The 16,606-nt window shown below is 41.6% G+C and overlaps 1 protein-coding gene across 3 annotated transcripts in view; it reads left to right on the forward strand.

The window, feature by feature from the left end:
* MAP1B (microtubule associated protein 1B) overlaps positions 1–14,234 on the forward strand; it is a 112,832-nt gene extending 98,598 nt beyond the window's left edge. For all 3 annotated transcript variants that reach the window (XM_072606304.1, XM_072606305.1, XM_072606306.1), the window contains 3 exons: positions 773–7,301; positions 12,020–12,258; positions 13,692–14,234. In XM_072606304.1, the coding sequence (XP_072462405.1) occupies positions 773–7,301; positions 12,020–12,258; positions 13,692–13,847 (6,924 nt within the window). In that variant the 3' untranslated portion in view covers positions 13,848–14,234. The remainder of the gene's footprint in view (positions 1–772; positions 7,302–12,019; positions 12,259–13,691) is intronic.
* Positions 14,235–16,606: the final 2,372 nt, after the last annotated feature.

The following is a 16,606-nucleotide window of genomic DNA, read 5'->3' on the forward strand; positions in this document are numbered from 1 at the left end:
ACTCTTACAGGAGTGTTGGGAGCAGGCAGGAGGCATTAGAAAGAAAGAAAATAAATCTTGGTAAACTGAAAAAAAATAATTAAAAAAATCTTATAGGGTCATAGATAGAGAGCTGGAAGGGATCTTAGGGAACAGCTGGTCCAAGTCCTTTATTTTATAGATAAAACTGAAGTCCAGAGAAAAGTGACTTATCCAAGGTCATACAGTTGACAAGAGTTGAGATTCAAACTCAGATTCTGTGATGCCCAGTCCTACGCATTCTATTGTGTTACATTCATTCCAAAATTTAATCATTTTGGAGCAGTGAGTATTTCCCTATCACCCAGACAGTGGAATTTAGTAGCATCTCACCTACTGAATTTTGAAAGAAGCCCTGCATTCTCTGTAAAAAAAACAAAACAAAACATTAGCAATCTATAGCAGCAAGTGCACACAGAGAGCATGCAGGTGTGTGCATATACATATAAGTGTATGTATGTGTCTGTGCCACACATATGTGTGTATGCACACATATGTACACACATTTACATACGTACTTTGATTGCTTAGATCTGGACTATATTGTGGGACCAAAGGGAAAGTTTTCTGTTGATGGCAAAATGACTCGTCAAAGCCTTCTCCTTTGACATTTAAAAAAGAGAAAGAAGTTTACTTCATTATATGCCATTCATCTCATTGTCTCTGTGTCAGCATCTTGTTAATTTAGGATGAGGATGATTCATTGATGACATTCACCTAAATCTCCTTTCTGTTCTTTTCCCCCTTATCCCAGATTGGGGAATTACTGAGTACCACCCATCCTGCCAACAAAGCCAGCCTAACCCTATTCTGTCCCGAAGAAGGGGACTGGAAGAATTCAAACCTTGACAGACATAATCTTCAGGACTTCATCAACATTAAACTCAACTCAGCTTCAATATTACCAGAAATGGAAGGACTTTCAGAGTTTACTGAATATTTGTCAGAATCAGTGGAAGTCCCATCTCCCTTTGACATACTGGAGCCTCCCACATCAGGAGGATTTCTGAAGCTCTCCAAACCCTGCTGTTACATTTTCCCAGGGGGGAGAGGTGATTCAGCACTGTTCGCTGTTAATGGATTCAATATGCTTATCAATGGAGGATCAGAAAGAAAATCCTGCTTCTGGAAACTTATTCGACACTTGGACCGAGTAGACTCCATTCTACTCACCCACATTGGAGATGACAACTTGCCAGGAATCAATAGCATGCTGCAGAGGAAAATTGCTGAACTGGAAGAGGAACAGTCCCAGGGTTCCACCACCAACAGTGACTGGATGAAAAACCTGATCTCCCCTGATTTGGGAGTTGTCTTTCTCAACGTACCTGAAAACCTGAAAAACCCTGATCCAAATATCAAGATGAAGAGGAGCATTGAAGAGGCTTGTTTCACCCTCCAATACTTAAACAAGTTGTCCATGAAACCAGAACCTCTCTCTAGAAGTGTAGGGAACACCATTGATCCTGTCATCCTTTTTCAGAAGATGGGAGTAGGGAAACTTGAGATGTATGTGCTCAACCCAGTCAAGAGTAGCAAGGAGATGCAATACTTTATGAACCAGTGGACTGGAACCAACAAAGACAAGGCTGAACTAATCCTGCCAAATGGACAAGAAGTAGATATTCCCATTTCCTATTTGACCTCAGTTTCCTCTTTGATCGTGTGGCATCCAGCAAACCCTGCAGAGAAAATCATCCGAGTCCTGTTTCCTGGAAACAGCACCCAGTACAACATACTAGATGGACTGGAAAAACTCAAACATTTAGACTTCCTGAAGCAGCCCATGGTCACCCAGAAGGATCTCTCTGGCCAAGTGGCTAGTCCAGCAGTGAAACAAGTAAAACTGAAGCAGAGAACAGATAGCCGGGAAAGTCTCAAACCTGTTGCAAAGACACTCTCCAGCAAACCAGTGAGAAAAGAGTCTAAAGAAGAAACACCTGAAACAACTAAAATCAACCATGTGGAAAAGGCACCCAAAATTGAAAGCAAAGAAAAAGTGATAGTGAAAAAAGAAAAACCAATAAAAACAGAAGCCAAACCTTCAGTGCCTGAAAAAGAGATTTCTATCAAAGAAGACCAGTCTGTGGTGAAGGCTGAGGTGGCCGAAAAGCAAGCCACAGACGTCAAACCCAAGGTCACCAAGGACAAAATTGTGAAAAAGGAAGTGAAAACAAAATCTGAAGACAAGAAGGAAGAAAAGGAAAAACCAAAGAAAGAGGTAACTAAAAAAGAGGAAAAAACTCCTCTCAAGAAGGAGGAGAAACCTAAAAAAGAAGATGTCAAGAAAGAAGTCAAGAAAGAAGAGAAAAAAGAACTCAAGAAGGAGATAAAGAAAGAAACCCCGCTGAAGGAAATCAAAAAAGAGGTGAAAAAGGAAGAGAAAAAGGAAATTAAGAAAGAGGAAAAGGAAATCAAAAAAGACATTAAAAAGCTTCCTAAAGACACAAAGAAATTGTCTGCTCCTGTCTCTGAAGCCAAAAAGCCGATATTGAAACCTAAAGTGCAGAAGAAGGAAGAGCCCATCAAGAAAGAGACCACTGCCGCTGGAAAGCCAAAGGAGAAAGGGAAAATTAAGGTAGTTAAGAAAGAAAGCAAGGTCTCTGAAACCACAGCAGCCACCATCGGCACAGCCGCAACAGCTGCCACTGTAGCAGCAGCCACTGGAATCGCTACAACAGGTCCTGGCAAGGAACTTGAAGCTGAGCGATCCCTCATGTCCTCCCCTGAAGACTTGACCAAGGACTTCGAAGAACTTAAAGCTGAAGAAGTCGATGTTCTCAAGGAGACCAAACCTCAGCTAGAGCTAATAGAAGATGAAGAGAAACTGACAGAAACCGAACAGGTCGAAGCTTATGTCATCCAAAAAGAAACTGAAGTCATTAAAGGTCCTGCTGAATCTCCCGATGAGGGCATCACCACAACTGAAGTGGAGGGAGAATGTGAACAGACCCCCGAGGAGCTGGAGCCAGCAGAGAAGCACAGAGAAGATGACAATGAAAAGTTTGAGGATGAAGGAACAGGTTTTGAAGAATCATCAGAAGCTGGAGATTATGAAGAAAAGGCAGAGACAGAGGAAGCTGAGGAGCCTGACTATGAAGGAGATGAAAATGTGCCTCTGAGCAGTGCCAAGCATGGCACAGAGGAGGCAAGAGCACTTGATGAAGAAGAGGAAGCTGAGGAAGATATGAAAGTTGAGGCAGATGGACATGGTAAGGAAAAAAGGGAATCTCTGGCAGGTGGTGATGAGCGAGCTGAGGAAGACATGGATGAGATCATTGAGAAAGCAGAAGCTGAAGAAACAGAGGAGGAACTAGATGAGGAGGAAAAAACAGAGGATGCCAGAGATGATGACTATGAGATGGAAAAACATCTAGCTGAGGAAGATTATGTGATGGCTGTAGTTGACAAAGCAGCAGAGGCTGCTGATGCTGAAGATAAATATGGCTTACTCCTCACACCAAGCAAGCAATCAGGAGCCCAGTCTCCAGCCAGAGAGCCTGCTTCTTCCATTCATGATGAGACTTTGCCTGGTGGCTCAGAAAGCGAGGCGACCGTTTCTGATGAGGAGAATCGAGAGGACCAACCTGAAGAATTCACTGCTACATCAGGCTACACACAGTCAACCATTGAGATTTCCAGTGAGCCCACACCCATGGATGAAATGTCCACTCCTCGAGATGTGATGAGTGATGAGACTAACAACGAGGAGAGTGAATCTCCTTCTCAGGAATTTGTGAACATCACCAAATACGAGTCTTCACTATATTCTCAAGAATACACCAAACCCAAGCTTCCTGATGCTTTCAATGGATTATCTGATGGGTCAAAAACAGATGCCACCGATGGCAGAGATTATAATGCTTCAGCTTCTACTATCTCACCACCTTCATCAATGGAGGAAGACAGATTTAGCAGATCTATTCTACAAGAAGCTTACCATTCCAGTGACAGGGACATGAAAACCACTGCTATGCTAGACATCAAAGATGACTCATCAACAGTTTCAGATGAAAAAATTAGTTCAGCCAAGAGTCCATCCCTGAGCCCAGCTCCTCCATCTCCAGTAGCAAAAACACCCATCGGGGAACGCAGTGTGAACTTTTCTCTGACCCCCAATGAGATTAAAGTCTCAGCTGAAGCTGAAGTCATCCCCAAATCTCCTGAGCTACCTCAGGAAGTCCTTGAAGAACACTGTGCAAGCCCAGAAGATAAAACACTGGAAGTTGTTTCTCCATCTCAGTCTGTTGCTGGCAGTGCTGGACATACTCCTTACTACCAATCTCCCACTGATGAGAAGTCCAGCCATCTTCCATCAGATGTTACTGAAAAGGCACCATCTGTTCCTGTAAGTTTTGAATTTGATGATGCCAAAGACGAAAATGGGAAAACTTCAGTAAGTCCTATGGATGAGCCAGTGCCTGACTCTGAATCTCCAATTGAGAAAGTCTTATCTCCTTTACGCAGTCCTCCATTGATTGGATCAGAATCTGCATATGAAACTTTTCTGAGTACTGATGTCAAGACCTCTGGCAGACACATTGAGAGCCCTTTCGAAGAAAAGCTTGGGAAACAGGAATCTCCATCTGAAATAAGTCCTGTTTCTGAAATGACTTCCACTGGTCTTTTCCAAGAGCAACATGATGAGAAAAGCGCCGAATTTATACCAATAAAGGAAGATTTGGGCCAAGAAAAGAAAATGGAGGATTTTGAAGCTGTGGGTTCTCAGCCAGGCCTGACTTTGGATGAAAGGAAATTAGCAGGAGATGTTTCTCCTACACAGATAGATATCAGTCAATTTGGTTCCTTTAAAGAAGACACCAAAATGTCCATTTCTGAAGGCACTGTCTCTGATAAATCAGCAACCCCTGTTGATGAAGGTGTAGCAGAAGACACCTACTCCCATATAGAAGGTGTGGCTTCAGTTTCCACAGCTTCAGTCGCCACTAGTTCCTTTCCAGAACCAACAACTGATGATGTGTCTCCTTCTTTGCATGCTGAAGTTGGCTCTCCACACTCCACAGAGGTGGATGATTCCCTTTCAGTCTCTGTCGTACAAACACCTACTACTTTCCAGGAAACTGAAATGTCTCCATCTAAGGAAGAATGCCCAAGACCAATGTCCATTTCGCCACCAGATTTTTCCCCTAAAACAGCCAAATCCAGAACGCCAGTGCAAGAGCATAAGTCTGAACAGTCCTCAATGTCAATCGAGTTTGGTCAGGAGTCTCCTGAGCAATCTTTGGCAATGGACTTCAGTAGACAATCTCCAGACCATCCTGCAGCAGGCGTGAGTGTGCTCCATATATCGGAAAATGGGCCTACTGAAGTGGATTACAGTCCGGACATGCAGGAAGCCAGTTATTCACCTAAGATGCCACCAGCTGAGGACACGTCCTATACCCAAGATAACGATCTTTCTGAGCTCATCTCGGTGTCCCAGGTAGAGGCTTCCCCGTCTACTTCTTCAGCACATACCCCTTCACAGATTGCTTCTCCCCTCCAAGAGGATGCTCTTTCTGATGTCATTCCTCCCAGAGAGATCTCACTGTATTCTTCACTCGCCTCTGAGAAAAGGCAAAGTCTAGAAGGAGAAAAGCTTTCACCAAAGTCTGATATCTCTCCACTGACTCCAAGAGAGTCATCTCCTTTATATTCACCCAGTTTTTCTGAATCCACCCCGGCCTTCAAAGAAAACTTAGCCACTTGCCGCAGTCCTTCTCCATCTCCATCAATGGCCACTTCCTCTGATGATACCTATGGCTTCCGGTCCTCCATGTTATTTGATACCATGCAACACCATCTATCCTTGAATAGTCATCTGCCTTCATCTGGCACAGAGAAAGAACAAGAGAGGAAGAAGCCTGATGACTACAGCTACACCTATCAAAAAACTGAGAAAACCACCAGGTCTCCTGATGAAGAAGACTATGTGTATGAGACTTGCGAGAAAACTTCCCGATCATCCGAATTAGGCAGCTATTCCTATGAGAAGACAGAAAGAACTACAAGGTCTCCCCATGACAGTGGCTATTCCTATGAGACGATTGAAAAGACCTTCAGGGTTCCTGAGGGTTGTGGTTTTGCCTATGAAATTACAGAGAAGACCAAAAGGACTCCTGAAGAAGGTGGATACTCCTATGAGACAAGTGAGAAGATAATGAGGACCCCTGAGCTGGGAGGGTATACCCATGAAAAGACAGAGAGGGCTTCAAGACTCTTAGATGACATCAGCAATGGCTATGATGATTCTGAGGATGGTAGCCAAACACCAGGAGACTCTACTTACTCCTATGAGACTACTGAAAAAATCTCCAGTTTCCCTGATTCTGAAAGTTATTCCTATGAAACATCTAAGAGAACAAGCGAGATGCCTGAGTCTCCCACCTGCTGTTATGAGACAACTGAGAAAATTACTAGAACTCCTCAAGCTTCTACCTACTCTTATGAGACATCAGACCACTGTTTCCCTGCGGAAAAGAAATCTCCCACACAAGCCCGTCAAGATGTCGATTTGTGTCTTGTGTCTTCCTGTGAATATAAGCACCCCAAGACAGAGCTCTCACCTTCCTTCATCAATCCCAACCCCCTAGAATGGTTTGCCAGTGAAGAACAGGCGCAGGAGTATGAGAAACCCCTCACTCAAGCTGGAGGGGGCCCACCACCCCCAGGAGGAAAGCAGCAAGGGCGTCAGTGTGATGAAACCCCTCCCACATCAGTCAGTGAATCAGCCCCATCTCAAACAGACTCAGATGTTCCCCCTGAGACAGAAGAGTGTCCTTCCATCACGGCCGATGCCAACATCGACTCTGAAGATGAATCTGAAACCATCCCCACAGATAAAACTGTCACATACAAACACATTGACCCACCCCCTGTTCCAATGCAAGACCGAAGTCCATCCCCACGCCACCCTGATGTCTCCATGGTAGATCCAGAGGCCCTGGCTATTGAGCAGAATCTAGGCAAAGCTCTGAAGAAGGACCTCAAGGAAAAGACAAAAACAAAGAAACCGGGTACAAAGACCAAGTCTTCCTCACCTGTGAAAAAGGCTGATGGGAAGTCTAAGCAGTCTGCTGCCTCTCCCAAACCAGCAGGCTTGAAAGAATCGTTAGAGAAGGTCTCCAGAACTACTTCTCCTAAGAAGAAGGAATCTGTAGAAAAAACAACCAAGACTAGCGCCACACCAGAAGTCAAAGCTTCTCGTGTAGAAGAGAAGGATAAGGAGGCCAAGAATGCCACCAACACCTCAACATCAAAGTCAGCAAAGACTGCAGCTGCAGGTGAGGCAAGAGAAGTGCTGTCCCAAGTAGTTGATTTGGGGCAGAAAGATTACATTTTCAACAGAAATTGATGTCCTCTACCTAGGATCCTTAAAGAGACCTTCACTGGTTTTGTTCCTCCCTTACTAAACACTCACACATGCCCCATTCACCCATGACAAAAAAAAAAAAAAAACAACCTAGCCAGATGTCCTGTAGCAGACCCTGGGGGAAGGGAGGGAAAAAACAAGCATTTATCAAGCACCTACTGTATGTTTGGCACTGGGCTAAGCACTTTACAAGTATCATCTCATTTGAACATTATCCCACTGGACTAGTTCAATACGTAGATGTGCCATTGGATATCTAGGATGGATTCTGTGTCCATAGCATTCTGGTGCTCTCTGCTTGCACTCCGTCATCCAGGATATCTAAGACTGCTTTAGTTAGAGCTTTGGATCTGCATAGTGGTTAGCCTCAGGATCCCCAGAAACAGGTCTTGAATTTGGAGTTAGGACTAGGCATTTGTGTGTCCTTTGGCAAAATTTGAAAATAAATTTCCACTTGTAATTCTGCCCGTTGATAGCTTTGAACCATCACCATGATCATTTGGACTTATAAGACACACACACACACATACACACACACACACACACACACACACACACACACACACACACACACATGCACACAAGACCATGGAAAACAAAAATCCGATTCCCCCAGTTAGAATCCAAGCTTCTTGAGTGGAAGAGAAATTTTTTTACTTTTCTATTTGTATCCCCTCTGTTTAGCACAGTGTTTGTCATACGGTAAGTGCTTTTTCATTCCTTCACAGAAATTATATATATATATACATATATTTATATACAGTAATGTATGTGTGTATATACATATATATGTATATATTAAATCACATTAAGTGACCTTTCTCTCTGTGCCCATTTATGCTACACTCCAAGCTTACCTTCCCTAGCCCTAGTCTTGGCTCTGCTCAGGCTTAGAGGCTCCAAGGGCCTACCCAAAGTCATTGAATTTATACCAAGCCAAGGAATGGGTCTTTTAGCCCCAAGAGATTTTTTTTTAATGCTAGAACTTTGGGGAATGAATCACCAGACTAAAGTCAACTCACTAACCTGTCAGCTCATTGTCTTGTCATCTACCATTTTCTATGGCAACTGAGTCCCAGCCAATATTCATTAAGTATTCATTGAGGAAAATTCTGATAAAATAACCTTTCTGCTTCAACTTCCTTTTTATGGGTCTGCAAACAGAAAAATCTTTTAAGTGGTTGAAGAGACTCTGTTTCCTTTTATGAATGGAAATATAAAAGACTATTTATGTTTAATACCCCACTTCATTAGAACTTCTAGATATTGCTGGTTTCTGGGCATAGATCATATTCTGGTCCCATTTTCCAGATGGATTATTTCCCCAGGGCTGACCTTGGCTTACTGGAAAGGCCTCTCTTGTGCCAACTAAAAATCACCAACTACCAACTATCTATAGTGGTTCTGAATATTAAGCTTTAATACAATGACAGTAGATTACAGTAATGTTTCCTTGTATATTCACATATTTGATCAATATTTTTAAGTCCTAGTACATACAAATGAATGCAAATTAACAAAAATATGTATGTAAAATGCTTTACAAATAGCATGTCCTATGTTTATTGGAAAAAATCTAGCAAACCTTTGAGATTCTAAAGTTCAGGTCCTTCTTAAATAAAGGAATTCCATAATGAAATCCCACGCTACAGATCTTTCTTTTTTAAAATGTGAAGAATCAGCTTCAAGACTCCTCAGTCCAAATCAGGATAGTTCTTGTTCCCAGTGAGACATGTACATTCATGTAGAGGCAAATTGAAGTTCTCCATATTTAAACATAACTCAGTCCCCTGAAAGAGAGTCTAGAATTAATGAAACTCACCAAATTAACCCCTCAGCCTGAGAACAGTGACAAGTGAACTGGCTAAAGACGTAAAAGCAAACTGCTACTAGGTGACCTTTTAGAAATACGTCATCGACTACCAGTAATACTCATGCTACTAGGTTAACATTATCCTTTGAGTCATTTAAAAGGATAATTTAGAGGTCAAGTTTTAAATGGAAACTCTTGATGTGATTGAGCCCATCCTGTACAAAGATGCTTTTCTACTCATTTAATAGACTTATTTGTGAAAAGGAAAAATTTTGGCATTCCTTGCATTAAAACATGCCCTAAATCCTGTCCATTTTCTCTACTGTCATTACATATTTCAACAACATCCATCTAGTCAGGGTTGCTGGACTTTACTAATTCCACAACAAGGTAATTCCTGACAAACATGTCTATAAGACAACTCATAGGATAGACCGCTGAAAGGTAGACAGGGCCTGTGAAGAAAATTCTTTGGCTGTGGCTGTTCAGGACTAAGGGACTATTTCACTGAAACAAGCCACCATTGCATTTTAAACAGAATTACCTGGCTTAATGAATTCCTTGGTGTTATTGTTTATCAACTTTTAAAGGCATAGCCTTTGTAAATTCCATAGAGAAAATAGGGATCCTTCAGGGTTAACTGCCCAGTTTTCATAAAGTTGAAAAATATTGAATATAGTTAAGTGCTTTCAAATGTCCTAGGGCCAACCCTATTAAGCTTTCAACCACTTGAGATGTTTCTCTATTTAGAAGTTCATTGTGTATGCCCATGTGTGCACATGTGTGATTTATCCTTACCAATGGCACAAGGTGCACTTCATTTTAACTTGAATATTAAATACCCAGTTTAACCTCAAACTTTTGGTACTAGTTACAAACTCCTTTCTAGCCACAAGCAGGTTTCCAAAGATCCCCCAATTGGTTTGCTGACCTTTTTAGATATCCTTCAAATGACCTACTTCAATAAGCAGAAGTATATTGCTCTCCCTGTGTGTGAACACATCAGCGATATCTCCCAGCACTTTTGCCTGCCCATTGATTGACAGGCTATGAGAATCTGCTGAAACAGCTGCTTTTCGTTTTCTTTTTGTCAGTTAACTAGTATTTATTAAATGTTTAGTATGCCCCAGGCACTGTGATAAGACCTGGAGAAACAAAGAAAGGCAAAAATAGAGTCTCTGCTCTCAAGGAACTCGCATTTTAATGATGGAGACACCATGTCAATAACTAATTATCTTGAAAATATAAATAATCTGTCTGAAGGGATAGGAGACCCAGAAAGCCACCTGCAAAAGATAGTATTTTAGATTAGTCTTAAAGCTAGGGAAACTGCTATGCAGGGATTTCTGAAAAAGCTGTTGGGAACTCTTGGTAGTTTTTATCTGACAAAAAGCTGTTTCTAGGATTGTGCTCAGCTGCAGCAAGTGCATAACTCCTTAGAGAAGCAGACAGAGATCTCTGCCAAGATGGTTTCCATGGCCCCACCTTCCCAGGCTAGGGACAGAACCCAAACTAGGCAGTGCTGTGGCTGCTTCCAAGAGTGAGCCCTTTGATTGGTCTGGATTTGGACTTTGTGTGGGTCTTTCTGATTGCAGGTGTGAGGTCTGGATAAAAGATGCTCCTCACTTCTCTCAGTTGGGTATGGCCCAGCTGGCTAGACAACACCATTATCCCCAGAACCTGAAAACCTCCTGCCAATGTCATTCCTTCTATCAGTTACAGTTTAACTTTCCAACACAGTCTGAAAGGATCACTGCTCTGGGGACACAGGGCCAACATTGATCATGAACGTTGGCATATGACGTTGAACAAGCTCTGGAGATGGGCAGGTAGCCAGACATCTCAACTCTATCACCTAGGCTCATCTCTAGTAGTGAGACGAGAAAAACCACCTATCATGCATGGGCTAATGGAGAAACTCTAAACACCTTCATTTGCACCTGAATGCAAGGCTTAAAGCTATCCTCTGGCCATTCAGGGGATTGTTTCTATGGAGAAATCATCCCGCATCCTTATTTCGTATATTGAAATGATACACAAACCATTTTTGCTTTTTCTGTATCACTGCAAGCATTGGTTCTGTGGTCAGTGGAGGGAGCGACGTTCTGGATGTGTGATTTTATTTCTATAGAGAACATGTGGTATGGAAATTCCCTTCGCAGATATGGATGAGCAACTCAACTGCAATCCACAGTTTTAGAGAGCTGCTGAAGAAACTAAGAGGTTGAGTGATTGGCCCAAGAGTCACAGATCCACTATCTGTCAAAGGCAGGACTTTGACCCCGGTCTTTTTTTTTTTAATTTGTGGGATAAAACAGGCATTTCCATAATGTAGTACAGTAAAAAAAGATGATTACATGTGAAACTGTAAATTTACTATGTACAACTTTACAAATATACACCAAGAATGTCATGCAAATTTCTGTTGTCCTCCCTCTCCCTGCCCTGGAGGTGGCCACGATTAAGCACAAATATGTGTGTGTATGAGTATGTAAAATTATTCTCTCTATAATATACATGATATACATATTTATTTACTTGTTCTATCTCTGGATGTAGATAGTGAAGAGGTTATTTTGACAATTATAAATGCCCAAATTAACTATAAAGAACATATGAAAAAAGATGTGGTCTTTCCAACTCCATGACTGTGGTGGCCCCCACCCCTACTCTACCTCTTAACCTCTTTCTGGATCCATTGAGGGAGGGGGAAGGAAGAAGGATGTGTGCATTGGGTTATCATTGTAATGGGTAGAAGGTAGTAGGATTATTTCAAACTGGTGTAATGCATCCCATTCTGTGTTTACTTCCCCCAGGATCTGGGCCTACCAAGACAGCCAAGTCCTCAGCTGTGCCTCCAGGACCTCCTGTGTATCTGGACCTTGTCTACATTCCCAACCACAGCAACAGTAAAAACGTCGACGTAGAATTTTTCAAGCGAGTTCGGTCATCCTACTACGTGGTGAGTGGAAATGACCCTGCAGCCGAAGAGCCCAGTAGAGCTGTCCTGGACTCCTTACTGGAAGGAAAGGCTCAGTGGGGAAGCAACATGCAGGTAACTATACCAACACATCCTGATAAACTGTATTCCCCCTAGAGGAATGAATAGGATGACAGTTACAGAAACTCTTAAGTGATAATGAAGCCTTAAAATTGTGCTCCAGCAGAACAAAGTATGGGTCCTGGGTTTGAGCTGAAGAAGGTAGTTAGTTCTTTGGTACAAAGAAGTTAGGAAAGGGGTTTTTTCTGAAGTTCGACTTCTTTTTTCTTTCTTATAGTTTTCAACATTCACTTTTATAAGATTTTGGGTTCCAAATTTTTCCCTCTCCCTCTCCTCCCCTCTCCCCAAGATGGCATGCAATCTGATACAGGCTATAGAGGTACAGTCATATTAAACATATTTCCACCTTAGTCATGTAATGAAAAAAAGAATCAAACAAAAGGGGAAAACCATGAGAAAGAAAAAAAGAGAAAATAGTATGCTTCAATCTAGATTCAGACGCCATAGTTCCTTCTTTGGATGTGGATAGTTCTACTACTTTCTACTCACATATTCACACCCACAAATCTTTATAAAACTGGTCCCTTTCCAATTCATGGATAGTATTTTGTGGACCAAAATCATGTTTCTACATGCTTTAGGAGAAGTTTTAGAGAAAGGGAACAGGTGGAGAACCTGCAGCCTCAAGGCCACATGTGGCCTTCCAAGTCCCTGGGTGCGGCCTTTTGACTGAGTCCAAGATTTACAGAACAAATCCTTTTGTTAAGGGAATTTGTTCTGTGAGGTTTGGATTCAGTCAAATGGCAGTACTTGAGGACCTAGAGGGCCACATGTGGCCTTGAGACCAGCCCTGGCCTATACTCTTCTGGACTTCATAGACCAAGGCAGAGATCAATTATTCAACAAACATTTATCAAGCAACTACTATTCTGGGAAGACAAAGATAAATAGTTCCTACCCTCAGGGGGGTTATGTTGTATTGAATTTGTCACATGTCACATACCAGATAACCAGAAAAGAAACAGGAATTCTAGATTTATTAGAATCAGAAGGAAAATAGAGGGAACCTTTGGTCTGGGGTTAATGTAATAGCCAGATTTAACCAATGGGTGTACAAGAATGTGATTCCCAAAACCCCATGAACTCAATTGTTTTTAAGATTGCAATGGGGAAAGACTGAAAATTTTACCTTACAGCAACCCTTTTTTCCATAATGGAGAATTAGAATGAGATGAGTATTGCACTTTAAATAATGGGATTTTAGTTTTAACTTTTGTTTTCCCTCCTCTTCCCCTACCCCAAATGAATAGATGGTTTATTTTTGTGGGTGGAATGGAGGCTACCTCTACCAGATTGGAAAGTAGGAGCATCAAAGCCCCTGTGCTTTTTCTGAGAGCTGAAAACCATTTGTTGATGAAGCTATTACTTTGGCCTCTCCCTCATTCCTTATTGCTGAAGCTATTAAAGGCCGTCTTCTTCCCCTTCAGGTGACCCTGATCCCAACTCATGACTCCGAAGTGATGAGGGAATGGTACCAGGAGACCCACGAGAAACAGCAGGACCTCAACATCATGGTTCTGGCAAGCAGCAGCACCGTTGTCATGCAAGATGAATCCTTCCCCGCATGCAAGATTGAATTGTAAAAAACAACACAAACGTAAAACAACGAAAGAACACAACACAACCTTTAAACTTTGTTTCCAGAAATTCTTCAGTTTGAAATCACCTTTTCTAAAAAAGTTAACCCATTCAATTCAAATGCTGAACTATTTACCTGCCAAATGCTATACTGTGTCATGGTGATGCAAGTCACTAATATTTTTCAGTTTTTGCTGATTGCTAAAGGGAAGTAACAGTATTCCCACCTTAGGGTTCAAATTACTGCAAAATTACAGATCCTGGCTCATCTCCGCTGAACGTTTAGAAACCATGCACTAGCAAACCCAATCTGACTTCTGCCAGGTAGAGGCATTTGTCTGAGAGAGAGAGAGAGAGAGAGAGAGAGAGAGAGAGAGAGAGAGAGAGAGAGAGAGAGAGAGAGAGAGAGAACAGAAAAGAAAGCTGGCAAGATAGATACACAGAGAAAAAAGGAGAGAGGGGTAGAGTAAGGAGGAGAAAGTAACAATTAGGTCTGTACTTGTCTCGGGCAATAGGTGTATTTACTTCTGCAGTTTACTTAGACTATCACATGCAAAGCAAGTTTTCAATTTATATGAGTCTGAGTTCTCAAAAAAGGGTCTTCACTTACTCAACTAAGTTGGCTGGAAAACCAACAAACAGCCCACAACAACGTGAGGAAGGGAAGTGACTCTGCAGGGACATGCAACCTTCCCATCTTACTTTTCTAGTCTGAAGTCTTCATACTGACATAGCATCATAATCCTAGGCTGGACCCACAAGTAGTTGGAACCCCATTCAGAACTCTCAGAACTTGCAAATAGGTTGGTCTAAGGCACGCTCCCAGTGTCCACCACTTAGTCCACTCTGAATCACTCGACCTGCATGCGTGAACACCCAAGTCAACAGCCAATTACCTGAAGCAAAATACCAAAGCAGTTGGGAGTATGTACCTACGGGAGACAATTTGCCTTAGAAAGTGACTTGAATGTACAAAGATACTTGATGCACTTATTTTTTAATGTGAGACAGCAAGTTTATAAAACATCTGTGTAGGATTATAGATACACCAGTAAAGGAGTGTGAGTGTGCCTGTGGGGTATTAGGAGCCAACCTGATTGGTCCAACAGCTTGGTGCTTTGAGGGACCAGTATGTCAATGGAACACCACCAGCTCCACATCAGTGCACTGCAGCCCCTCAACCCAACAAGACAAGCGTCTTTGAAAGCTTCTTTTATATTACGGCAAGATCGAGCCTGAAAGTGGCATCAGTGACCAGAAGTGGGAAACAGTGAACCATTCTTACCATATGTTGACAGAGGTTCTCAGCGAGTGTACAGTATTTACCTTCTTTTGTCTTTCATTGGCTTTTTATTTTCAGTTAATTTCAGAGCAATTACAGGAACAAGTGTACAGAAGAATTTTTTTTTTAGCTATGTGTGAACTTTTCATAGATGAACTTTTTAACACAAGTTTTTGTTTACAGGAAAATGCAAAGAAAAACATTTCTGGTGAAGGTAATTTTATTTCATTTTTAAAGTCTTGTAAGACCAACAAGAAAGCCCATCAATAATGTTGTTTGAAGTTTGGATGGTAATGAAGTCTGGTTTTGCAGTCATGTATTGATGAAAGCCCCTGAACTGCCAGGAATAATGGTTCTTTCCCTACCAGCTGGTGTCACATGCCCCTCCCTCCACCCCCAACAACATTTGCATCGAAGTGTTAGTGGTATTTGAGAGTGGGGAACCAGCAGGACAGGTATGGCACTCAACAGTATCTGATGTTTTACTTCTTCCAACACCTTCAGCAATGAGATGAATGAGCCAAAATACGTTTAAAGAACCCAAGCAAATTTTTGCTTTGGCATTTTTTCCTTAAAAAAAATTTTAACTTGAGAGCAGTTAGGTTCCCAGTTCTTACAGAATCATAACCTAGAACATGGAGATAATTTCTCCCATCACAGCCATTTGACACATTAGTTTGGAAAGCTTGGTGCAGATCAAGCTAAGGTTCAGATGAGCTATCGCGGCTCCCAAATCTCAAAAGAATACTTTACTTAAAGAAATTGTGCTGCTCTGCACAACTCACATTTCCTGCAGACTCTAAGGTCCATTAAGTAGCTGAACAATGACCTCATTTTATTTTCCGTTTGTTATTTATTTCAGAATTAACATTGTTAGTTTATTTTTGTTTGATAAGGTATATGTTTGCACTGCTAACTTTTATGAGGGTTTAAAAATGTGCTTCCGAGCCCTTTCACTGAGGGCTCATGCAGTCCACTTAATGCTGTGAATTAAGTTTTTCAAATGTTTAATTTAAAAAAATTAATATTCTATTTTTGTTAGATGTCTCTAGTAACACAGCCTTTATTTATTACTCTGTATCTTCAAAATCCTTTTTAAAAATCCTCAGAATTATGATGGAACAAAAAAAAAACCCACATAGAAAGGGAATGAATTATGAAGAAAATCAAATTTGCTGAGTTCATAATCATTTTCTTAGAATTTATTGTATAGGACAGCTTATGAAATGAAAGAAAAAAAAACAATTTATTGCTTAATTGATTCATCTGAATTCTGCCACAGTCTTTTGCAGATAAGATTCCAAAGTGTGTTTCAGTGGAGGAAGAGCAAACTTGCCACCTTCTTGCCCAATTGACAGCTCCTGGTAGTTTTTATTTGGCAGGAGGTCTACTTAGGGTGGGAGCTTTGGCTCGTACATTAGTTTTGCTTTTAAGAAAATGAACGCATATTTTGGCCATTTCCACTTCTAGTATATTTTCTTT

The sequence above is a fragment of the Notamacropus eugenii genome, chromosome 4, assembly GCF_028372415.1.
Source record: "Notamacropus eugenii isolate mMacEug1 chromosome 4, mMacEug1.pri_v2, whole genome shotgun sequence".
NCBI lineage: Eukaryota > Metazoa > Chordata > Mammalia > Diprotodontia > Macropodidae > Notamacropus > Notamacropus eugenii.